At 37.9% G+C, this 25,050-nt stretch overlaps 1 protein-coding gene and 1 pseudogene across 1 annotated transcript in view; one reads left to right on the top strand and one right to left on the bottom strand.

The window, feature by feature from the left end:
- Positions 1 to 25,050, bottom strand: part of CFAP54 (cilia and flagella associated protein 54) — a 296,564-nt gene that overhangs the window by 231,017 nt on the left and 40,497 nt on the right. Inside the window, exons 9-18 of the mRNA XM_028490464.1 lie at positions 23,678 to 23,876; positions 21,454 to 21,635; positions 21,214 to 21,370; positions 19,857 to 19,942; positions 16,428 to 16,562; positions 15,248 to 15,398; positions 10,192 to 10,268; positions 4,854 to 4,982; positions 4,363 to 4,489; positions 61 to 147 (exon numbers count right to left, since the gene is read on the bottom strand). Of these exons, the coding sequence (XP_028346265.1) occupies positions 61 to 147; positions 4,363 to 4,489; positions 4,854 to 4,982; positions 10,192 to 10,268; positions 15,248 to 15,398; positions 16,428 to 16,562; positions 19,857 to 19,942; positions 21,214 to 21,370; positions 21,454 to 21,635; positions 23,678 to 23,876 (1,330 nt within the window). The remainder of the gene's footprint in view (positions 1 to 60; positions 148 to 4,362; positions 4,490 to 4,853; positions 4,983 to 10,191; positions 10,269 to 15,247; positions 15,399 to 16,427; positions 16,563 to 19,856; positions 19,943 to 21,213; positions 21,371 to 21,453; positions 21,636 to 23,677; positions 23,877 to 25,050) is intronic.
- On the top strand, positions 11,207 to 11,322 carry LOC112065922 (uncharacterized; annotated as a pseudogene).

The following is a 25,050-nucleotide window of genomic DNA, read 5'->3' as shown; positions in this document are numbered from 1 at the left end:
AAAAAAAAAAAAAAAAAAAAAAAAAAATGTGGAAAGACAGTTTATCCAAAATTTAATTACCTGTAAAACAATCAGGACTTCCAGGTTTTTTTGGCTTTTCTGGACCTTTGGTAGATTTATTTTTGCTAACAGTTGGCGTCTGCAAAACTGAAGAAGAAGAAGAAGGAGAAGAAGAGATTGTTATCACAATTAGGTTTATGTTCAAGAAAGGAAATATTTTCTAAACACTAAAGAGTAACTATTTGTAAAATTATTGCTTCCTCTATTATGTCAACTTTTTTCATTAATAGATAAAAATTCAAACAAATCTAATACAGTTTCATCATTAAATTCTCTTTTATTTGCTACTGTATGAGAAGATCAAGAATTTTTAAATTATAACAATATTTGATTTTCTATTTCACCTTAAATAAAATTATCTTGAAGGTTGATAAACAGGGTCCAACCTACTTTTGTTCACTTTCCCTTTTCATAAACTTTTCAAAATTGCTCCATCCATGGTTCCTGCAAGAGCACTGGGTACCACATGAAGACCTCCATTCTCCTCTATCTGTGGCTGATAAAATCAGAGCCTCTCTCAAGATTTTCAACTAACACACAAATTATTGCCAGTTGATTGTGAGCAGTGAGAGAGCCTGGTGTGCAACTAGGACTGACCATCACGGTGGTCCAGGAAAGAGGTAGCAGGATGAGGGAGAAGAAGATAAAGGTATGCTAGTCCAGGGAGATGGAGAATATTGCACTGATTCTTGATTTTCCAGGTCTGGTCCTCAAGAGACCTGGCAATATATTGTTTCTGTCCTTAAAGGTATATGAGTGTACCTGTAGTAACCTTACAATAAACCCCTTTTATTGAGGTTTAATTATTTGTGCTAATGCACATGAGTCACCATGGAATGATGATTGACTGATGAAAAGATGCCAAAAGACACCGTTAAAGGATATAAGGTTTCTTTCTTTTCTTTTTTTTTTTTTTTTTTTTTTTTTTTGTGGTATGCGGGCCTCTCACTGCTGTGGCCTCTCCCGCTGCGGAGCACAGGCTCAGCGGCCACGGCTCACGGGCGCATCCGCTCCGCGGCATGCAGGATCCTCCCGGACCGGGGCACGAACCCATGTCCCCTGCATCGGCAGGCGGACTCACAACCACTGCACCACCAGGGAAGCCCTAAGGTTTCTTTAATGGCAAAGGATAAGGAAATGTATCTTCATGGAAATAGCAACACAAAGCGGAAAATAATACATCATTCTCTCAGTACCCAGGGTATTATAAATGCTAATTAAGTGATAGCTCTCATGATTATAATCACTGGAGATAAGAAGGATGAGATTGTAAGAAAACTCTGAATGCCCAATACAGGAGTCACATTTAATGCCACAGTCATCAATAGACAACCACTGTAAAGTTCTTGAATAAGAATGACAAAAGCAGTATTTAGGCAACATTAGTCAGACAGCAGCATACAAGAGTGAAGAATGACAGGAGAAAAAAAGTGATAATCTCTGCTAGGGTGGCAGTCCAATAAAGCAGAGAAAAACATCAAGCAGATCCAGAGATATTGCAAAGACATAATAACTAATCCTATGTAAATATATATACACATAGAGAAAGAGAGAGAGAGAGAGAGAGAGAGTCAACTACAAATTGGCACTTGCCATTGGCACTTGCCGTCTGCCTCTACAAGGATTAGAACATGTGCGGCTGCAGCTGCTGACTTTCAACACCCCCTGAAAGGAGCTCCGGGTGGAGAGCAGAAACGAGGCCCTCCGTGCTCTGGGAAAAACTGGCAGAACAGGTCTTCAGAGAGTTAGGTATCTTCAGGATTTGCTTTTATGAGCCCAATTCTTGGATCTCTTCATATCTAGAAAAGCACTAAAATCCTTCATGGTGACGTCTGCTCCTCGTGACTAGCAGAAACCTTCTGCAAAAAACTATGTGCTTCATTGCATGTACTCCCCCTTCACCAAAATCACATATATAGTGACCTTCCCCCTACCTCTTCGGAGCAGTTTCTCAGAGCTATCTGAGATGCTGTCTCCCAGGCTATAGTCCTCATTTTGCCCCAAATAAAACTTAACTTGCAACTCTCATGTTGTGCATTTTTTTAAAGTCGGCTATCTATATATAAATATATAGGTATCTATAGATATACCCAAAATATATAAAAAAACTCAAGCCATTTAATAATAAAAACATCTGATTTTAAAATGGGCAGAGGAACTAAACAGACATTTTTCCAAAGAAAATATACAAATGGCCTACTAGTACATGTAAAGATGCTTAACATCACTAATCATCAGGGAAATGCAAGTCAAAACCACAATAAGATATTACCTCACGCCTATTAAAATGGCTATCATCAAAAAAGACAAAAGATAATAAACATTGGCGAGGCTGTGGATTAAAGGATACCCTTATACACTATTGGTGGGAATGTAAATTGGTTAAGCCACTATGGAAAACACTATGGAGGTTTCTCAAAAAATTAAAAATAGAACTACTATAGGACCCAGCAATCTACTTCTGGGTATATCTCCAAAGGAAATAAAAACAAGATCTTAGAGATATCTACAGTCCCACGTTCACTGCAGCATTATTCGCAATAGCTAAGATATGGCAACAACCTAAATATCCATCAGTGGGTGAACGTATAAAGAAGATGTGACACACACACACACACACACACACAGTGGAATATTATTCAGTCAGGAGAAAGACATTTACATTAATATGGATGGACTTTGAGGGCGTTATGCTAGGTGAAATAAGTTACACAGAGAAAGACAAATACTCTATGGCATCACTTATATGTGGAATCTAAAAAACCCAAACTCATAGAAACAGAGAGCAGAGTGGTGGTTACCAGGGGCTGAGGAAGTGGGAAAATGGAGAGATATTGGTCAAAGGGTACATAAGATGAATAAGTTCTGGGGACCTAATGTACAGCATGGATCATAGTTAATAATACTGTAGTTGACACTTGTAAGTTGCAAAGTGATTAAATCTTGAATGTTCTCACCACAAAAAAAGAAACGGGAATTATGTGACATGCTTGAGCTGTTAGCTAACACTATGACAGTAATCATTTTGCAATATGTTAGTGTATCAAATCTACACGTTGTACACCTTGAACCTACATAATGTGGTATGTCAATTATATCTTAATAAAGCTGAGGAGAAAAAGTCTGCACTCAAAAATTATTTAATTAACCAGCATTTGATTAAATTTGTTTAGTTGTATATATGATGGGACATCTGAATGTATTCGACAGAGATCAGAAGTCATGTTAGGCTGGAACACTCAGTTCTATTCTATAATTACTCAGTAATTTAAAATGAGGAAGTGGTAGTTAAATGATTATTGACTATATAATCATGCCGGGAGTAACTTGGCTTTATCAAAATTTAACCTCAAACAGAAGAGATTTTTAGACCTAATGATATTTTAAATCTTATCCTGAAACCTGAGTAGTTGTGTTTCTATATGCACACTAGAATTACTATCAGCATTTTTTTTAAATGTTTTGACCTCTTTACCTAAATAACGAGGCAAAAACAACTTAGATCCAACTCATCTGTCCTCTCACACTGCTGTCAGAGATGTCTTTCTAAATTTTTCAATAGCTTCCAGGATAAAATATAAACCCTTTAACCCTTCAAGATCTGTGATCTACCTCTCTAGGCTTATCTGTGTCAACCTCCCATGTGTGCTCTTTACTGCGGCCATAAGAAAATTCCAGCAGTTTCCAGACTTCACCATATAATTGTTTGCTTCCACCTTACTAAAAGTTGCTTTCTCCATTCAAAATGATTGCCTCCTTCTCGATTTTCTTCATAAAGATATTTATGAAGATAAAGATAAAGATAGCTTTCTGGTCAACTATCACTTCTTCCAAGAAGCCATCCCTGACTTTCTTGCCTGTTATACTCTTCTGTGTACCCATAACAAACACTCTGAGCCCACTTCTATTGCATCTATTAACCTTGACTATTATAGTTGGCTTACTTATCTAGAAGCTCAAAATTAAAGGCTGTGTCTCATTTGGACCAAGCTTAATATGGTTCCTAGATTTGACAGCGATTCAATAAATGTTTGCTTCATTAAATTAAGAAAATATCAATAACTTACTATAACTCAAACAATTTAATTTTTTAGAAGTTTACTGATTTGCTATGCAAGGTATAAAGAAATAATGAAACATATCTATTGATATTTATCAGAGAAGTAAGAAAAAATAAAATAATGAAATTTATCTGGAAAACACCTAGTCAACAAGAACACTGTTTACAAATTAAATTGATTCTGTACTTGAATTTGTTTTAAAACTGATTCAGAACAATTTATTTGCTTTGATGGCTACTACCTTGCAATTGGTCAAGAAGCACAACGGCCATTCGGTGCTGGGCTTGAATTAGTTCAAGATGCAAATCCATTATGAAACTATTCGGTGTGACTGGTTTGCACATGTCTCCATCTCTGCAGTGGGTGTGCTTCGGTAGAATTGAAGTAAAAATTAAAAAGGCATATGGTTATCAAAACATACTAAAAATAGCTCTATCTTATTATCATTCAGGTTATCACTTTACTCTTAGCCATTAAAGTCTGCTCACTTCTCAACGCTTTGCAATCTGGCTTACACACTAAGAAATCTGCTTTTCAAATTCACCAGCAGCCTCTTCAGTGACAGACTCAAAGACTCCTCACCCTCCTTGATTTCTTCTGGGAAAAAGGGAATACATTTCTGGCCTATGAGAGGAAAGCCACCACAAACCATGCTTTACTTACCTATTTGCAAGGCCAGCCCTCTTCCTAGTTAAGTAAAATAAACCTAATGTAAGAGTTTCTCATTCTTACCGTGGCATAGCAATGGTCAACCACTGATGATCCATTTGGCAAAGCAGTTAACATGCAATTCAAATTTATTCCACCAATGGCTTTGTCAAGAAGTTCATAGGCCAAAAATAACTGTTCCTCAGGTTTTTTCTAAAGTAATTTTATAAACAAAACAGAAAAATTAAATTTAAGGGAAAATCATATACAACACTTCCCAACTTTTTAACAATAGTTCAAAACCAAATAACAAATTTAAATAGCCTATCCAAGATCAACGACATCATATGTCTTACTAAGTATATTTGTTTTTGATTAAACGTGGAATACTATTAATAAAGGTAAAATAATAAATACAGTTCATTTTTCCAAATATTAATTAAACTTTTCAAAAACATGTATATAACTTCCTTTTATGGTTTTCAAAATTCTGATGGTACCAAATGTATAAGTAAATTTTAAAAATCTAACTCATAATTTATCATTTTCACATACTTTATTTTGAAAGTTAATTTTTTTTGAATCTCTGAGCTGGAAATCTAGACTTGGAGGCCATCAAATCCAACGGTCTACACTGTGATTTTCAAAAACTAAATACCTTCTATTATAATTATCCTCACAGAGAGACAAATACAGAGAGTAACATAAAGAGCAACCAGCTTTGTTCAAACTTTTAATTTTTCATATTTTCTTCAGCAAATGTTTAGAAAATAAAGCAAACACATACATGCAGATCACTGAAATCCTCTGTATAACTGTTCATAGTGACTCTCCTCTTCTCTGCCCCTAGAGGTAGCCACTGTCCTTGAATTTGGTTTTTAACCATTCTTTTGCATGTTTTTAAACTTTTACTACATGTGTATGTGTGCATTAACAATATACAATATCACTTTGCATATTTTTAATTCTCTTGTAAAATTCTGCGGTTCACTTTTTTCACTCAACCATATGTCATTGAAATCTTCTCCTGCAACTCAGTGTGTCAGTCAGGGTTTAGTTAGGAACACAGAGCAACTCTAGGTATTGCAAGCAGAAAGGGATTTAATGCACAGAACTAGAAGTGTCCATCACTGATGGAAGGCCTGGGGGAGCAAAGATCAAGAAAGCTGCCAGTGATCAATTTACAGGAATCTAAGAGTCCAGGAGGCAGGTGACAACCTCAAGTGTCTCACGCTGAAGCAAGTGAATTGCAAGGGCTTGCTCAGCGAGGCTGGTCAATTAACTTCTTCCATCCGCCACTGCAGAATAAGAACGCTCTCTTCCCTTGTGTATTACAAATTCATGCAAATGCCCCTCACTGGAAGACTAACCTAGAACCATATGGAAATGAGATGGTGGGAAATGTAGTTCCAGGTTTTCCCCCTGTAGTGTGAAGGTGACTCTAGAAGTGGATGGCAATGATGCCAGGCTGACTCTAGTTCAAGCCCACTTTAGCTCACTCACCTTCACTGCTACGATGAAATGGTGTTGTGCTCAGGACTACATCACAATTCACTTATCCACTCTTCTGCTGATGGACATTTAGACTGCTAGTACTAAAAGTGTGCAACGTATTATACTAGTCTGATACTTGCTTTCCAGTCCTTATACCTTCCCTTCTGCTCTTCTTTTTTCACACAGCTGTCTAAGGCCCCTAGGACATTTTGATCAGAAGAATGACAGATACCTTTAAGTTGTTACATCGATATAAAGGGACTGCTTTTCATCTTTTACCATAGGTGTAACAGTCATTAAAGGTCTTGAATGATACCCTTCATGCGATACAGAAGTTCTCTTCTATTCCTAACTTGTTAAGAGTTATTTTTTAAAAGGTGGCTGTTGAATTTCATCAAATGCTTTTGTTGCAGCTCTTTATCTAATGAGGTGGTCGTTATTTTCTCCTTTTCATCTGCTAATGTGGTGTACTGCATTATAGATTTTCTAATGTCAACGCATACTTGCATTCTGGAATATATATAACTTGATTACACACATTCATTAAAGATATATGTAGACATGAATCTCCATTCAAGAATCACTGGCTCATAAACAACAAGCTCCTACCGTATAGCACAGGGAACTATATTCAGTGTCCTGTGATAAACCATAATGGAAAAAATATGAAAAAGAATATATATATGCATAATGAATCACTTTGCAATACAGCATAAATTAACACAACATTGTAAATCAACTATACTTCAATAAAATTTTTTTTAATTAAAAAAATTTTTTAATTAAAAAAAAAAAAAGAATCACAGGCTCAGGGAAAATCACAACCCAAATAGTGTAAATTTGAAAAACGGACCTACATGAGGGCAGGTTCAAATTATTAGGAAGAGAGACTTTCTCCCGTTTACTCCACTTTCAGTACCCAAATTGAGAAACCTCCCTACCAAATAGGCAGATATTTTTCTAGTTGATGGTTTCCTAAGATGAGTCTTGTAGGCTCTAACTAAATGTGTGAGTCTGAGTGCCAAGCCCCATCCTTCATGTGCCCAAGGCTCATCTCTTGTCCCTAAATGGTCGTTAATCTAAGTTTCTTCGTAACTGAGCCCATCAACCTACTGCAGCATCTATTCATAAACTTACCATTTTGGTTTTCAGTTCCCCTTTCTATTTTGGCCCCTGGAATTTACCTTACTTTCTTGTGAGCTCTGTGGTGTACTTAAGGATATTTGTTCAATTCTGTCCAAAATTTCTAGGTGTTTTGTAGGAAGGGGGTTTTCAGGTCATCTAGTTTTCCATTTTGCCACAAACAGAAGTCTCTAAGGATACCTCTTAACACCAAGGAGCTTCAAAGACCCCACACACATACCCACATTCTAACACTGTCATCATCATCACCGTCATCATCACAGCTAATATTGAATTAAAACACGTTCCAAGTACTGGGCTAAATGCTTTATATGGACAAATTTTTAAATTACCATAATCCTATGAGGTACTTATTAATTATTAAAACTTTATAACCCATTTGTCAAAAATAGCTATGTATTCAGTAAAACTTTAAAGTAAGTTGTTAAAAACTATAATCACAATAGCACCTTATATATGTTTTAAACAGTTGCATGTATACATGCAAGATATATAATTTATCCCACCTGCAGACTCTGCTAGGTGAGCATATGGATTTTGGACTCTCCTTACAATAAATTCTCACTCTTCCCCACTTCACTCCCTTCCAAATAGGTCTGAGACTCTAGGTTGAGATTTAGTGCCCTTTGCGAAACATAAGGGAAAAACTGAGTTGCCATCATGTGCCGGTTACTGGTTTCCACAATGTTACCAACATCTCATTTGAACTGTATCACTTAAATACTACCAGTAGAATAGATACTATTGTTATAATTTTACAGATGAGGACACATATATTCAAACAGATTAAATAGTTTATTCAAGATCACACAGTCAACATTAAAGTCAGGATTCAACTCCAAGTCTCCCAATACCAACTGCTATGCCCTTAGACCAGACCAATGAATCACCCTTACTCCACCTACCACATGCCCCACCAGTACAGCTGAGCAGGTAGTGTATGGCACAGTTTTAGGGGTGCCATTCACACTGTAGTCATAATAGACTTCTATATTTATTTTGATAATTTCCCAGCAGATGGCAATAAATCATATCAAGGAAAGGGTGCATTTTTCTAATCTAAACACAGTAGCAATAGTTCATAAATGGTTTTCAGTTTCTTCATGGTCACCTTCAAAGAAATCCATTTCATTTAGTGCCTTTAATTGCCAGAATTTTTCCACCCAAGCCAAAATCTAGCACTTTGTAACTTCTACTAGTATTCCTATTCCTGCCCTATGAAGCTTCAGAGAATAAGTGCTAGTCCACTAAGCCAGTAATTCTTAAATTCTAATTTCCTTAAGAATCTACCTGGCAAACTTTTAAGAACCTCACACCTGAATTATAAACTTTTAAGAACCTCAGACCTGAAATTATGATTCAATACGTCTAGAATGGGAAATAGGAAGCTACATATTTAGCAAGCACTGTAAATGATCCCTGGAAAAACCACTGGCAGACAGCTATTAATGCCCCCTTAATCTCTTATGCAGTTCAAACATTCTCTGTTCCCAATGTAAGACTTCTCAGCTCTCTCTCTTTAGAAGACACAATACAGTGTAAAGAACTCAAAACTGCATTCTCTGAAACCTATTATTAGAAGATGAACATTACATTCAAGAAAGTAAATTCAGAACGCTCCCCCAGTCCTCTGGTACATTCAGAATATTTTATTTGTCCCCAATTTCTTAGGACTTGCATTTTTTATGTATTAGAAGAAAGTACTTTATACAAATATCCTGAAGACACTTTTTTTTTTAATCAAGAGGCAGCATGGCATAGTGGCTAAATGCCTGAACTTTGAAGGAAACACACCTAAGTTCAAATCCACTTACAGTGCAACCTTGATCAAGTAGAATGTAGTAGTGAAAATGATCACTATGACTACACAGATCAACTTGAGTCAATCTCACAAACACAGCACTGAGATTAAAAAATGAGCTGCAGAAGAATACACAGAGTATGACACCATTTATATAAATTCAAAAACAGTACTCTACTGCTTAAGGATACAAACATATGTAATAAAAATACTACAATGCCTGACAATTATAATCACTCTTTAGAACAGCAGTTACTCCTAGGTAGGGGGAAAGACAATGTGATCAGGAGCAGTTAGTGGAGGAGCTGAGTTTCAACTGTACTAGCTATGTTTTGTTTCTTAAAAGAGTGATGGGGTAGTACTAGCACCACATAGGACAGAGTTTGCAAAATGCTATTCTAGTTCTTGCCTGTAAATAAATGTTTATTACATACATGAGACAATTCCCTAGGCTCCCATTCAGATCTACAGGTCCACACAATCCATGATGTACAAAAATAATTCAAATATAGTAAGAAAACTATAATCAAAAAGAAGAATGGCCATTTGCCTCCCTCATCTTCTATCTCCTCTTAAGCTAACATTCAGTGAGAACTTGCCACGTGCCAGGGACTGTTCTAGGTGCATTTTTAGCAGGTAGTAACTAATTTAATCTGTCAGAGGTAAATGCTAAGTAGGACATCTCTGCTCTGTGAGTCTATGAATCACAACACATTCAAAATATCAATAGTAATGTAACTATAAATCCTCCTAAGATGCTTTATCTAGCTTATTTTTGGAGCTGATTAGATTTTTTTCTAAAGTAAAAACAAAATGTAGAAAAATGTCCATATAGTTCTCAATGTATACAGAAACCATAATTTCTCAGATATTAAATATTCAAAATTACTTCTGTAATTAACCATTATACATTTACAAATTTAATATTATTTGAAAATTAAAATTCATGTTTTTAACTACATTTTCTAAAATATTTTGCCATACCTTTAATATTGGAAGAGTTTCCACACTCCCTTTTGGAGCCCCAAGGCATTCACTAGTCCCTTTCCTTAAAGGTATATCTGAAAAATAGAGAGAAAGAAAGAGAGAAAGAGAGGAAGGAAGGAAGGAAGGAAGGAAGGAAGGAAGGAAGGAAGGAAGGAAGGAAGGAAGGAAGGAAGGAAGGAAGGAAGGAAGGAAGGAAGGAAGGAAGGAAGGAAGGAAGGAAGGAAGGAAGGAAGGAAGGAAGGAAGGAAGGAAGGAAGGAAGGAAGGAAGGAAGGAAGGAAGGAAGGAAGGAAGGAAGGAAGGAAGGAAGGAAGGAAGGAAGGAAGGAAGGAAGGAAGGAAGGAAGGAAGGAAGGAAGGAAGGAAGGAAGGAAGGAAGGAAGGAAGGAAGGAAGGAAGGAAGGAAGGAAGGAAGGAAGGAAGGAAGGAAGGAAGGAAGGAAGGAAGGAAGGAAGGAAGGGGAGGAGGGAGGGAGGGAGGGAGAGAGGGAGGACGGGAAGGAAGAGAAAAAGGAAAAGGAGGAGAATAAAAAGAGGAAAAATAGGAAGAGGAGGAGGAGAGAGTAAGAGAGAGAGAGAAACAAAGAGAAAGAAGGACCAGAGAAAATAAAAGGATGAAAGAGAAAAATGGAAATATAACAGTGAATCATAATCATAAAGAACATTATGCTAGTTATCTTTTCACCCATGATTTTAGAAATAGTTCAACACTTAGAAGTTGAATAACAAATTATTTCTTTCACATAATTACATTTTGTCTTTATATAAGTTAATTTAAAAGCATCTTGGGGCTTCCCTGGTGGCGCAGTGGTTGAGCGTCCGCCTGCCGATGCAGGGGACACGGGTTCGTGCCCCGGTCCGGAAGGATCCCACATGCCGCGGAGCGGCTGGGCCCGTGAGCCATGGCCGCTGAGCCTGCGCATCCGGAGCCTGTGCTCCGCAACGGGAGAGGCCACAACAGTGAAAGGCCCGCGTACCGCAAAAAAAAAAAAAAAAAAAAAAAAAGCATCTTGTAGTTCTCGCTTTGGCAGCACATATACTAAAATTGGAATGATACAGAGAAGATTAGCATGATTAGCATGGCCCCTGCGCAAGAATGACATGCAAATTCGTGAAGCGTTCCATATTTTTAACACAGTATTATGAAGCAATTATACTCCAATAAAGATCTATTTAAATAAATAAACTGAACACTATATTCAACTGTACACGAGTTTGAAATACAATCAAGATAATAAACCTATCCATCACTCCTAAAAATAAATAAATAAATAAATAAAAGCATCTTATAATACAACAAACCAACTCAAAAAGCCTGATTATCAGCAAGGTTATATTATGGTAAAGAGACTGGTCTTTCTACATATTCTATAGAAAGTCCACTGAAAGGCATTCACCAAATAACAGTAAATTTAGACAAATGTCAGAGAAGTCTGGCTTGAATTAGAAGACTATAAATAATAAAAATGTATATGGCAATGCTAGTTTCTTAGTCTAAAAATTATTCAGTAATTCCAATTAGACAATGAAGTATTTAATAAACAGATGAATAAAGAAACATCTTGAAGCAGATTATCATAATTAACATACAAAGAATGACTTGTACTTTGTGTTTTATGTGCCAATATGATAATGAGAATAACATTGTTGTAAAATTATAAAAATTTATATGTCTAAATGGGGACAACTACTCATGACATAAATGTAGATGTTTTCAAATTTACAAATGGACTGTGCTCTAATATTGATTAGTTCTTTAGAAATGAAACATTTTAACAAAGGATCAGTATAATAAGTTGTATTTAGCCCATTTATAATTGAAGAATATAAAACAATAGTCTCCCAGAAGTAACTAGTAAACAAAATAATAAAATTGAATAAGAAATAGACATTTTTTTTAAAAAGTAATCATTGGACCTTTTGCTTCCAGTAACAGATAATCTGGAAACATTCTGCTGGCTAGGAACCTGGAAAAATACACTTTTTTTCTTTTCATCTGCAAGCTAAGACGCTAATTTCAATACAGAGCCAGGATCTTGGGAAGGAAGTATCCTCTGGATCTTGGGAAGAGAGTCCAGGGACTAGAGAATGGCATCAGAGCTACTTTTCTCACTGAAGACTTTCATCAATTCTGGAGAGGAAAGTTGAGAAGCTGAGTGGTACTTTGACAGCCTTCAGAGGATACAGCAACAGAGATTGGTATCCAGGGCCCACCAAGGGTGAAAAGCCAGAAGGGGCCACATCCTAGGAGTCAGAGTAACTGAAAATAGGTCGAAGAAAGAGCATCTCAGCTTTAAATTATCTTAATCTCTCAAATTGGAATAATGGGACCCTGGAGTAGTAGTGCCTTCATGCATCTGGTAAAAGCAAGCATAAATCTTCCCTGGAAGAACAGATCATCTAAGGCTTCAAATTACTTTTATAAAATATTTAGCAAATATAGTATCTACCACATAATCAAAAATAACCAGAGTAACCAAACAGTCGATGAAGTAAGTTCTTCACTTAAGGTATCAATAGAATAAATGCAGATGGAATGATAGAAGTTAGAAGCCCCTTCTGGCTTACTTACCCCTCCTCCAGTAGCCTTCAACCAATGACAGACAAAGGTACAAATACCACAACCTCCCAGTTCTCTGAGGCATGTTCTATATACAGTCTCCTAGAGGTCCCTCGTGGGAATAAGCCCTGTACCCACAACAGCAGCCTTCTCATGAACTTCCTGTACCTTGTATTCGCTTCCTTTCCTTCTCTGTCTCATTTCACCCCAACACCCTGCTTCCCTGGATCACATTCCAAATAAACTACTACACTCAACTCCTTGTCTCAGAATCTGCTTCTGGGGAAACCAACCTAGGAAAAGAGTCAAGCTGACAACAGCTGAACTCACTGGTAAATCTTTACATCATAACAAGTGGGACAAGCAGGCATTACATGGCTCCTGATGCAATGCAATAAGGAGTATGCATGAAGTATGCTCGCCAAAAAAAAATAAGATACTGGCAAGAATATTTTTTGAAAATGTATCTCTTGAATACAAGCAACCTGGTAGATCTGATTACCAGGTAGAGAAACAAGTTAATCAACACCACAAGGATAGAAACAGCCAAATCCAGTATGTGGGAAATCCTACAGGGGGATAATTCAATTTCTTCGGGAGTAAGGAGAGGGGGAACTGCTACAGGTTACAGAGAGAGACTTAAGAGACACATAAGAAAATAAAATGTGTGGGACTGTTTGGATCCTGACTGGAACAAACCAACTTAAGACATTTTTAATACAATCAGGGACATAGGAATTTTTTGCTTATTTTGTAAGGTGTAATAACAGTAACATGGTGGTTTTATAAAAAGAAAAAACCACCTTATCTGATAGATAGACCAACACACAACACATACACACACAACACATACACGTGTATATGCTGAGGTATTTGCTGGTGAAATGACATGATGTCTGCTTTAAAACACTCCGGGATGGGCTTCCCTGGTGGCGCAGTGGTTGCGCGTCCGCCTGCCTATGCAGGGGAACCGGGTTCGTGCCCCGGTCTGGGAGGATCCCACATGCCGCGGAGCGGCTGGGCCTGTGAGCCATGGCCGCTGAGCCTGCGCGTCCGGAGCCTGTGCTCCGCAACGGGAGAGGCCGCAGCAGAGGGAAGCCCGCATACCACAGGAAAAAAAAAAAAAAAAAAAAAAAAACACTCCGGGAAAAAAGAAAGTGTTGTCAGGAGAGATGAAATAAGATTAACAAAATATTCATAATTATTGGTACTGGATGATGCATACTCAGTGACTTATTTCACCTCTCTATATTTGAAATTCTACATAATAAAAGTTTTTAAAAAGGGAAAAGCATTTTAAGACAGGATGTGTCAAAAACATGACTTCAAGCCACTGAAGTGTTAGATAGCCAGAGACCTCTAACCAGTGGTCCTCAAGTTTTGACGTGTATCAAAATCTCCTGGTAAGCTAATGAGGACTCGGAAGGTCCAGGCTAGTTGAAGTATGATAAGCCTGGGCCTTGTATTTTTAACAAGTTCCCGAGTGATACTGATACCGATCAAAGTTTGAGAACTATGGCTGTCAAATTCCATCTGCAAAGCTGCACTCAACAACCGAGAATAGGCAGAGCCAGATTAGCAAATCTCTGGGAAAACAATTATTACAATAATTATTACCAAATCCCTCACACGTCATACACACTCTGTAAATGGGGTGAAATAGGAAGTAGACACCCACATGTCTCCTCCACCTCATTTTCTATATGGGAGTTACCTAATGAAACAGATAATTCAGGGGTTCAACCACAGGCAGGAGAAAGAATGAGGAGAGCAGACCAATCCTCTGAGAGAAGGCACCTCCTGGAAGGAGAACAGAATAATGACAGGGAGCGGTTGGGACAGGGAGAGGAGGAGAATGAGTGGGAAATGGGGGCAAACAGAGGAAGAAGATAAGAAGAAAGGGAAAAGAAGAGAGGCAACAGAATAAATGAAGAAAGAAGGAGAATTTTCAAAGGAGGGAATCAGAAGAGAGACTTAAAAAGGAGACAAAAGGTAGAAGGACATGGATCCATTCAACTAACATTCATCTGAGCTCCTCCTCTGTGTCAGGCAATGTGCTGGTACCAAGAATAAAACGGTGACCTGAACACACTCTCTTCCTTCATGAAGCATCACTCTAGTGGGAAATGGAAGGGGAGGGAGTAGGATGAAAGGGAGGAGAGAAAAGAAAAAAGGAAGAATGGGGGAGGGAGAGAGACAGGGGTAGGTGGACATGAGGAACAGAGAAGGGAAGCATCTGAGTGAAGACAAGACACAAAGAGTTTCATCTGCCACTGAACCACAGAGCATATGACCTTTTTTTAACATCAACTTGGTCGAACCTATATTATTTCTATCTTTGATTATAAATCATCACTGAAGCACAATACTGAAATGCCTAGTTTCCATTAACAGATGTTAACCAGTAGTATGATTTATACTTATATATTCATATGTATATATATATATATATATATATATATAAATGACCTCATATTTTTTCATTCAATATTTTACCTAGAAATTTTTTAAATTTTCTTCTTGGGTTTCCTAAAGACTCCAATATTTCACTTAATCGTAATGCGACCTCTGCCACCACCACAACATCAATGTCTTCCATTTTATAGCAGTGAATTATTTCATTTATCTGCCACAGAAGATAAACCCACTAAAAAGAGAAAATACACAGTATAATCAATTGAAAGTAACTACATTGTAGAGTCACATTTTGTAAAACTTAGTACTTCCTTGAAATCACCATCTTCTAATCATATGGAATACTACACAGGTACTCCTCCTTATTAGTTGATCTTAATTATAAGTAATATAAAGATCAATAATCCTAATAAAGTGATATTTAATGATCCATCTGTTGATATAAATTCACAAAGATTTACTTAAGCTTATAGTCTGCATATCTATAGCCATAATGGAAAATTTATCATATGGTTTATATATATCAGTGAAGATTATCTGTATCTTCAAAATTCTCATTCTCCCTTCAAAAAGCAGTGGTTAAGATCACTATCAAAGGCATCCAAAATAGTGAGGGAGAAGCGGGTGTTTCAAGTTCCATGCTGGGTGCCTTGGAAGCTGTCTTTCATGTCTATAACCCCAAAGCTTAGCACATAAAATTAGCCATCACAGTTTGGGAGCTAAAATGAGAAAACAACATTTATGCATCCACATCATTAGTTTATTAAACTATACGATAAAATTATGCCCATGCAACCTTATGTAGCTAATCTTAGGAGGCCTCAGAATCATAGAAGACTGTGTTATTGTTAAAATATTCTCTCCTAAGTTTCCAGGTTACAACATTCACCTGTTCAACTTTCTCCTTTCCAAAGGAGCTCAAAAATATACTATTGATATTATTACCAAAAAAACTGAAATGCTTTACTTGTATTTTCTATTATTAACCTTCTTAATGAATATATCCAAGTTCATATAACCTTAAACATACTGTATGTACTCCTCCCTTAAAAACCTGAAACACCTCCCTGCTTCCCAAAATTAAATTGGGGCAGAAGTGCAGGGAATACAGTTAAAGGAAAGGCTCACTCACCACTACATTTCAAAAATAGTATTGATAATTACGCAGGTGGGTAAATAGGGAAAATTTAGGTTTGAAATGTGCATCACAAATTAAATTAGCAATAACAAAAAGCATATGAAGAGAAACAAAAAGGAATACTTTATTAGTACTGATTTTCTGGGTGAATTTTGCATAGTCATTTCTGGACACATTGACCCGCTGAATTCCTACTTTGCACTTCTGCCATAGGAACATTATCACGTCCACAACGATTTCTTTATCAGGCTGAGCATTCTGAAAACAAAAGTGGTAAAGTAAATTGATAAGAACAGTTAAGATATAGAGATATAGGTATACAACATTTAATGTATGCCAGGCAACATTCTCAGAGCTTTATACTTACTGCAGTGAACTGAATGTTTGTGTCAACTCAAAATTCTTATGTTGAATTCCTAACTCCCAAAGCAATGGTATTAGGAGGCAACTGGTATGAGGGCGGGGCCCTCATGAATGAGAATAGTGTCCTTATAAAAGGGACCCCAGAAAGAGAGTGAGAGACTCCTTTCTGCCAAGTGAAGACACAGCAAGAAGACAGCCATCTATGAACCAGGAGGCAGATGACACCTTGATTTCTCAGCCTCCAGAACTGTGAGAAATAAATGTTTGTTGTGTAAGCCAACCAGTCTAGGGTATCTTTGTTATAGAAGCTCAGATAGACTGAGATATATACCAGGTCATTTAATCCTCATAACAACCTATGAAGTGAGTACTATTACTATCATCCTCATTTTACAGATGAGCAAACTGAAGCACAAGATGAAGTGGTTTTTCCTAAGATAAAATGAAAGAAAGTAGCAGAGCCAGGATTCAAACCCAAGCAGTCTAGCTCTAGAGACCTCACTTTTAACTGCTCTAGGCTACTTGACTTCTCTAAAAAGAACAGTTCCAAATACTTTTAGGCAAGTTATGTAAACCTACCAGTTTCATCCAGATTTGAAGTGTGTATATACTTCCTTCTTTTTAAAATTTCTGTATTAAAGTAATAAAGAAGGGACTTCCATGGTGGCACAGTGGTTAAGAATCCACCTGCCAAGGCAGGGGACACGATTCAATCCCTGGTCCAGGAAGATCCTACATACCGTGGAGCAACTAAGCCCGTGCGCCACAACTACTGAGCCTGAGCTCTAGAGCCCATGTGCCACAACTACTGAAGCCTGCGCACCTAGAGCCCGTGCTCCACAATGAGAAGCCACCGCAATAAGAAGCCTGCACACCACAATGAAGAGTAGCCCCCACTCACCGCAACTAGAGAAAGCCCGTGTGCGGCAACAAAGACCCAACACAGCCAAAAAGGAAGGAAGGAAGGGAGGGAGGGAGGGAGGGAGGAAGGAAGGAAGGAAGGAAGGAAGGAAGGAAGAATAAAGAATGGCGAGGTGGAGAAACTAGTAAGGGGAGAGGGAATGGGGAGCTGGGAAAGTTTATGGACAAAAAGAAAAGAGAGACATGAAGGAACTAAACTGAACATCACATTGGATATCAACAGATGACCCAAATCAAGTATATCTCCTCTCAGTTCAGTTACTTTGGCTCTTTCCAAAAGGAAAATAAAGTTATTCACTGTATATGAACTAGAAAGATAATGAGTTTATGATTAAAATATATCAAACCTCGAGCTCCTTTGGGGCAGCTCTAAGACTTATTTCGCATATGCGGTACCTTAGTACAGTACTTGGGAACATAACAGAGGTCAAGAAATGTTTACTGAATTGAACTGAACTAAGATACACATGGTTTTTTAAAAAGCAGAAAGATGAAAATTTCATGCGCTTTTCAGCCCTGATTGGAATTTTTTGGTTTGGTTTGCCCACTATAATAAGTATATTTGCTATCAAATACCTTTCTTTCAAAAATTAAACACCTGTCACAGGTTATAACAAACTAATAAATGAAGGAATAGAAAATATTATAAGAGTGGAACTTCTCAAGTCCCTTACTGTGTTTCACTTGCCTGAACAATAGTTAATATAATGCTCTATAACTGTGGTTTTCAAACATTTTTTTATAACCGTAAAACCAAATTTTCAAAGGAAATTCCCTCAGAATCTCAAAAACTAATAGGAACAGCTTAGGGTGTTACGACCTAAAGCTGGCTCCTGAGGAGCCTCAGAGAAGCTCTGGGGGGGGTCCCTGGAATTCAGTTTAAAACCAGTGCTGTACTAGTTTTGCTTAAATATCCATACCCACAAATCATCATTTCTAAATACTGGACATTGTGTGCTAAGTGACTCCAAATAATAACCAGGCTTTGTACTCAGGGACTGGAAAGCAATATTTTAAGAATATTAACTCTCACTAAAACCACTGCTTCATTTCCTTCATCATTAGAAATATAGCTAACCTCCTCAGTTCTTTGTGTCCACCTAGAGGGTTGGGATAGGGAGGGTGGGAGAGAGAAGCAAGAGGGAGGAGATATGGGGATGTATGTATATGTATAGCTGATTCACTTTGTTATACAGCAGAAACTAACACACCATTGTAAAGCAATTATACTCCAATAAACATGTTAAAAAAATGCAAGAAAGAAGAAAAACTAAATGTATATACAAGAAAAAAATAAGAAAATCATATGTTAGAGAAAACAGATGTTAGAACGAGTCTTAAGTTTAAGAATAAATCTGGCAAAAACAAAAAGAAATATAGCTAGCCTTGGAATTTCCCAAGAAGGAAGAGACTGACGCCCAAAATGATGACAATAATAAAAACAGATTTAAAATTAAAAGTCAGGGTATAAATCGATCTCTTCTAATGATTAAACAATACAGAATTCCAGCAAGGTGAAATTCCTGTGGGGTTTTTTTTTGCCTTTTTTTTTTTAACATCTTTACTGGAGTATAATTGCTTTACAATGGTGTGTTAGTTTCTGCTTTATAACAAAGTGAATCAGTTATACATATACACATGTTCCCACATCTCTTCCATCTTGCGTCTCTCTCCCTCCCACCCTCCCTATCCCACCCCTCTAGGTGGTCACAAAGCACCGAGCTGATCTCCCTGTGCTATGCGGCTACTTCCCACTAGCTATCTATTCTACGTTTGGTAGTGTATATATGTCCATGCCACCCTCTCACTTTGTCACAGCCTACCCTTCCCCCTCCCCACATCCTCAAGTCCATCTGTATATCTTCTTTGGAGAAATGTCTATTTAGGTCTTCTGCCCATTTTTGGATTGGGCTGTTTGTTTTTTTGACATTGAGCTGCATGAGCTGCTTGTAGATTTTGGAGATTAATCCTTTGTCAGTTGCTTCATTTGAAACTATTTTCTCCAATTCTGAGGGTTGTCTTTTGGTCTTGTTTATGGTTTCCTTTGCTGTGCAAAAGCTTTTAAGTTTCATTAGGTCCCATTTGTTTATTTTTGTTTTTATTTCCATTTCTCTAGGAGGTGGGTCAAAAAGGATCTTGCTGTGATTTATGTCATAGAGTGTTCTGCCCATGTTTTCCTCTAAGAGTTTGATTTTTAAATCTGGCTTTAAATTAAGTAAAAGAGCCTCCTTTGACACTATTACAAATTATCCAAAATAGCTTTTTCACCTGTGGAGAGCCACAGACACAGGAATACAAGGTTGCCGCCAAATGGAAAATGTCTTCTGAATATCCACAAGTCTTCACAGAAGTATCTCAATTTATAAAATACAGGAAAATGAAACAAAAAATCTTGTTACAAAATTTCAAATAGAAAAGGCTTAGAAACACAGAAATTCTACAAAAGTGACATAAATGATATCTGGGCAAATAGTATATCAATAAGACACCTTAAATGCTTCTGTGAGAAAACTAATCTAAGTAGGCTCTAATTCAATTAAAATGGACTGTTAATATTTTCATTAATCTGCAATCTGTATGCCAACTATGTCCATAATGGAATTGAGAAGGTTTATAATATTAAAACATATAGGGCAGTTGAAATAAAAATAACAAAGGTATCTATTCAGAAACCATTAGAAGAAAAAAAAAAAGCATCGTTACTTGGTACAAATTATTGACCACAATTTAGCAGCCATTCAATGCCTTAAGAATATGATAAAACATAAAAGTATAGGATTAAATAATTCTCTAAAAAACAGAGGCTGCAGATTTTCAATTGTATATACAATGACCTTTAAGACGTAAAATGGGGGCTTCCCTGGTGGCGCAGTGGTTGAGAATCTGCCTGCTAATGCAGGGGACACGGGTTCAAGCCCTGGTCTGGGAGGATCCCACATGCCACGGAGCAACTAGGCCCGTGAGCCACAACTACTGAGCCTGCACGTCTGGAGCCTGTGCTCCGCAACAAGAGAGGCCACAATAGTGAGAGGCCTGCGCACCACGATGAAGAGTGGCCCCCGCTCACCACAACTAGAGAAAGCCCTCGCACAGAAACGAAGACCCAACACAGCCAAAAAAAAAATTAATTAATTAATAAACTCCTACCCCCAACATCTTCTTAAAAAAAAAAAAAAGACGTAAAATGTTTTAGAATGGAAAACTCTGCATGCTTGCAACAGAGAGGAGACCACCAAACCTTCCCTTACCAAAGTGAACTGATAGATTTGATTTGCTGCCCTTCTGGCCTCTCACTGATAAGGTAGCAGCTAAGTAGAGCCTCATTCTTCTACTCAAAACCATGACTCAAAATAAAATCCAGCATCCTTCCAAGGCCTAGGAATCTGCAAGACCAGGCACCCAGCTATCTCCCTGAGCTCACGTCCTACCGCATTCTCAAATGCCAGCACCACCACCAGCGCACTCCAGCCACACATGCCTCCTTGCTATTCCTTCAACAGTCAAGCACACTCTCAGGACCTTTGCACTTCCTGCTCCCTCCGCCCTGAACGTTCTTTCTCTCACCTCACCTGTAGAGAGCACATAAAGTCATCTTAATTTTTCAAAAATGCAAGTAAATACTCACCATAAAGAGCACTTTTTTTAACGTAAACTTGTCCTCCTTTGTAGTTTTCGAGGGGAAAGATCAAACCTTGGTTTCTCTTTACGTTGATTAAAGGTTCTATTGCAATAAGAAGAATTAAATCTTTCTCTGCTTTCTTTGACTCTGGATCATCCTGCCTCTAAGAAAAGTATATCCCACAATTAATTATTTCAGTGTCATGTTAATAAAATAAAAACAAAGTAACTATTGTGCATATATTACCTGGAGAAAATCAATCAGCTGCCCAGCTGCAGATTCAAATAAACTCCATTCCTCGTAAGTAAAAGCTAGTTTTATAAATTTCACGGCAGCATCCACAGAAATAACATTTTTCCTTCTTATAATAAGTTCCAGAAGAGAAGATTTTGGAAAATCAAGCACGCCATCTGCACTGGTATTTGACACTAGAAAAGGAGAGAGAGGGGTTTGGATGTCATTTGTGCAAAGAAATATTTACTAAACATTAAATGTCAGACACTGCCAGGCTAGATAAACAACGGAAAAGACGCAAACACAACCCCTGCCTTCGCAGAGCTCGTGCGCAGGTGCGGGCAACAAGGAATCTTAGGGGGCAAATACCTTGGTGCTGTGTGGACAAGTAAGAAAGGCATCGGACAGAGGTTTGGAGTAGGAGGTCGGTCAGGGAAGGCCACCCCAGAGGGAGGAACATGGAATCTCAAAAAGAGAAGATTAGGAAGAGTTGACTAGTGAAACAGACAGCTAGATATTACAGACTGGGAGCTCGGAAAAGAGATCTCAGATAGGGATATAGCTTTAGAGTCATCATTACATATCCACAGTAAATGGGCAACAGATGGCTGCCTAGGACAGAGCAGCAAGGAAGCCCAACAAGTAAGAGAAGGGCCACGGGAGCAAAGGCTGCAAGGGAGAGCGTTTAGAGAGAAAGGAGTAGTCAACAGCAACAAACACTACAGAGAGCAAAGGGAAGAAAAACACTGACTTTCAAATTGAACAATAAGGAGGTTGTCCCTGACACTCTCTGTCCATGACAGAAGACCGCCAAGTACAAGCAGGAAGGAGAGAATTTGGGACAGTGAAAACAGACAACTCCTCCACTAAATCTGACTCTAACAAGAGGAAGCAATACAGGGGAGGAAGCTGGATAGGGATGAAGGGCAGTTTGCAGAGATTAGGACCAAAGACCTAAAGAGGAGGAGAAGGAACGTTCCTTCCACTTTAATGACAGACAGTGGATGAAGGTACATTTTCAGGTGTGGGTGAAGGAAGTCAAGGGAATTCTCCTCTGAGATCTCGTATCTTCCTTGTGAGGAAAAGATGAGCCCAAACTGTGGCACAGAGGATCCTTGCCCTCAGATGGGTGCACACAGGCACACACACACGCACATCCTAAGCTCACTTAGATGATCATGATGATGTTATAAACAATTTTATGAAAATTTTAAAATATAGATAAAATCAAAGTACTATTTACCAAACAGAAGATTTTTTTTAAATGAAAAGAAATTCTAAATCATTTTATATCTATGGAAGAAATGTAATCCATAGTTAAAAACATTTCCACAAAGAGAATTCCAGGTCCAAATGCCTTCACCAGCAAATTCAAACATTTGAGAAGAAATAACACAAATCTGACACAAACTCCTCCAGATAATAGAAAAAGAGGGCAGAACTCTCAACTCTTATCATGAGGCCAACATGACCTTGAGAGCAAAACCCAAAAAGGATATTATAAGAAAGGAAATCTCTCTCATGAACAGAGAAGCAGAAATATTAAACACTAGCAACAAAATCAAGCAATATATCAAAAGGATAATCCTCACTGCCAGATTAAGTTTATTCCAAAAATATGGAGTAATTAAAAATTAGATAAGCAATCAATGTAATGTACCACATTAATAGAAAGAAAAGACAAATCCATTCGATTAACTCAATAAATCTCAATAAACCCATAAAAAAGGTTTTGATAAAATTCAACAACTATTCAGGATTAAAAACAAACAAAACTCTTAGCAAACCAAGAATAAAAGAAACTTCATTAATCTCAAACAGGGTATCTAAAAATATCCTTCAGCAAATATCAAAATTAATGATAAAATACTGAAAGCTTTCCATCTGAAATCATAAATGAGACAAGGATATCTGCTATCACCACTTCCACCCCATGTTTTACTGGAGAGCCTATCTAGTGCAATATAAGTCAAGAAATGCAAGAAAGAAGAAATTAAAAGGTTAAGAATTGGAAAGAAACATAATTGTCCTTATTCACAGATAATATGATTGTATACATAAAAAAATCCAAAAGAAAATCTACTAATACATCATCTGAATTATCCATTGAGTCTAGCAAGGCTGCTGAATCCAAGATCAATAAAAACCGGTATCAGTTTCTTAGGTATGGACTACCGTGCTAAAATTTTTGTTGTTCATGTTCTACCATAAAATATTATTTTAGCAGCATATTTACTTATTAAAAGTTCTTTTCCTGCTATAAACAGTTCTGAGACGACATCACGAACTTCTATTTCATCTGTAACAACAGGTCCAGTTTGTAGTGTTCGCCGATTTGAGTCAGAGAGAGCCTCCAAGACAGCCAGAAACTGGGATGCAGTGCTATCAAACATCTCATCCAACAACCGTTCTGTGACAGTACGTGGCCACGGCAACTGGAATAAAAAAAAAAAAAATACAGCTCACTTGTTTAAAGTTCCGCAATGTTTGATAGTATAAGGCGAAGACAAGTAAGGTGTGCTTCATTAACGCTAAAAGAGAGAGTGGTTGGTCTGTTGATAAGAGATGGCTGCTTCTACAGCCTCTATTTTTTGAGGTGTCACTCCAGACTTTATTAAGGTTTATGTCATGCTGCCATTACATCAAAAACGTTGCCATCTCTTTATATGTTTGTGTTTCCAAAGCAGCCTACAAGGGCTGTTTATTAATAAATGGCAGCATCAGTCTCTATACGGTTTGTGGTACCTCCATGACAGCCTTTAGGGACTGATACTCAAACTTTGGTTGCCTCAAAATCTCTCAGGAGCTCTTTTTAGATTCACAGACCAAATCTCCAGAGATTCAGTTGAGTCGGGGTGGGACATTTTTAGGAAACACTGGAGGAAATTCTAATGCAGAAGGTCCCGAAACACTATTTTATAGTATAAATAACAGGTCTTATGGTAGCTAGCTCTAAAGAAGAGTTGACCAGCTGTATACAAGTAAGCCAGAGCCAGTTAGAGCCACGTGCGAATCCCTAGCCACTGTGCTTTGTGTCGGCCCAGAATGATTTCACCCCAAGCAGGTGGCCTGCCTCCACACTTTAGTCTTCTCTCTGACAAAGGACCTGTTCTCTGTACTTAGATTACCAGGAAACAAGAAAGGTAGCTCCAGTTGGCTTTTCTCGAATCCATGTCCAGTTAGAGGATATCCATATTTCCCACAATTTCCTTGCTCCATTCCTCTTCCTGGGGCAAAGTCATAAAGCCGGAAAAGCAAAAGCAGGGATAAAGCTGCTTTGGACTATTTTTCCCCAAACAAAAACTTCCCTGCTTATTAGCTTCTATGTGCTTTCAACCCTTAGATTAACTGATATGTTAAAAACCTCAGTAAAGCTTAAGCTTCATGCCCTGCCCTCTCTTGCTTTACAAACAGACGTCAGGGTTTCTTCTAAGATGTTTGCTATGGGTTAAAACAGAGCTTAAAAAAATTATATTTAGGGGCTTCCCTGGTGGCACAGTGGTTGAGAGTCTGCCTGCCGATGCAAGGGACACGGGTTCGTGCCCTGGTCCGGGAAGACCCCACATGCCGCGGAGCGGCTGGGCCCATGAGCCATGGCCGCTGAGCCTG

Source organism: Physeter macrocephalus, chromosome 6, assembly GCF_002837175.3.
Source record: "Physeter macrocephalus isolate SW-GA chromosome 6, ASM283717v5, whole genome shotgun sequence".
Lineage (NCBI taxonomy): Eukaryota > Metazoa > Chordata > Mammalia > Artiodactyla > Physeteridae > Physeter > Physeter macrocephalus.
This window is presented reverse-complemented; position numbering and strand designations above follow the sequence as displayed.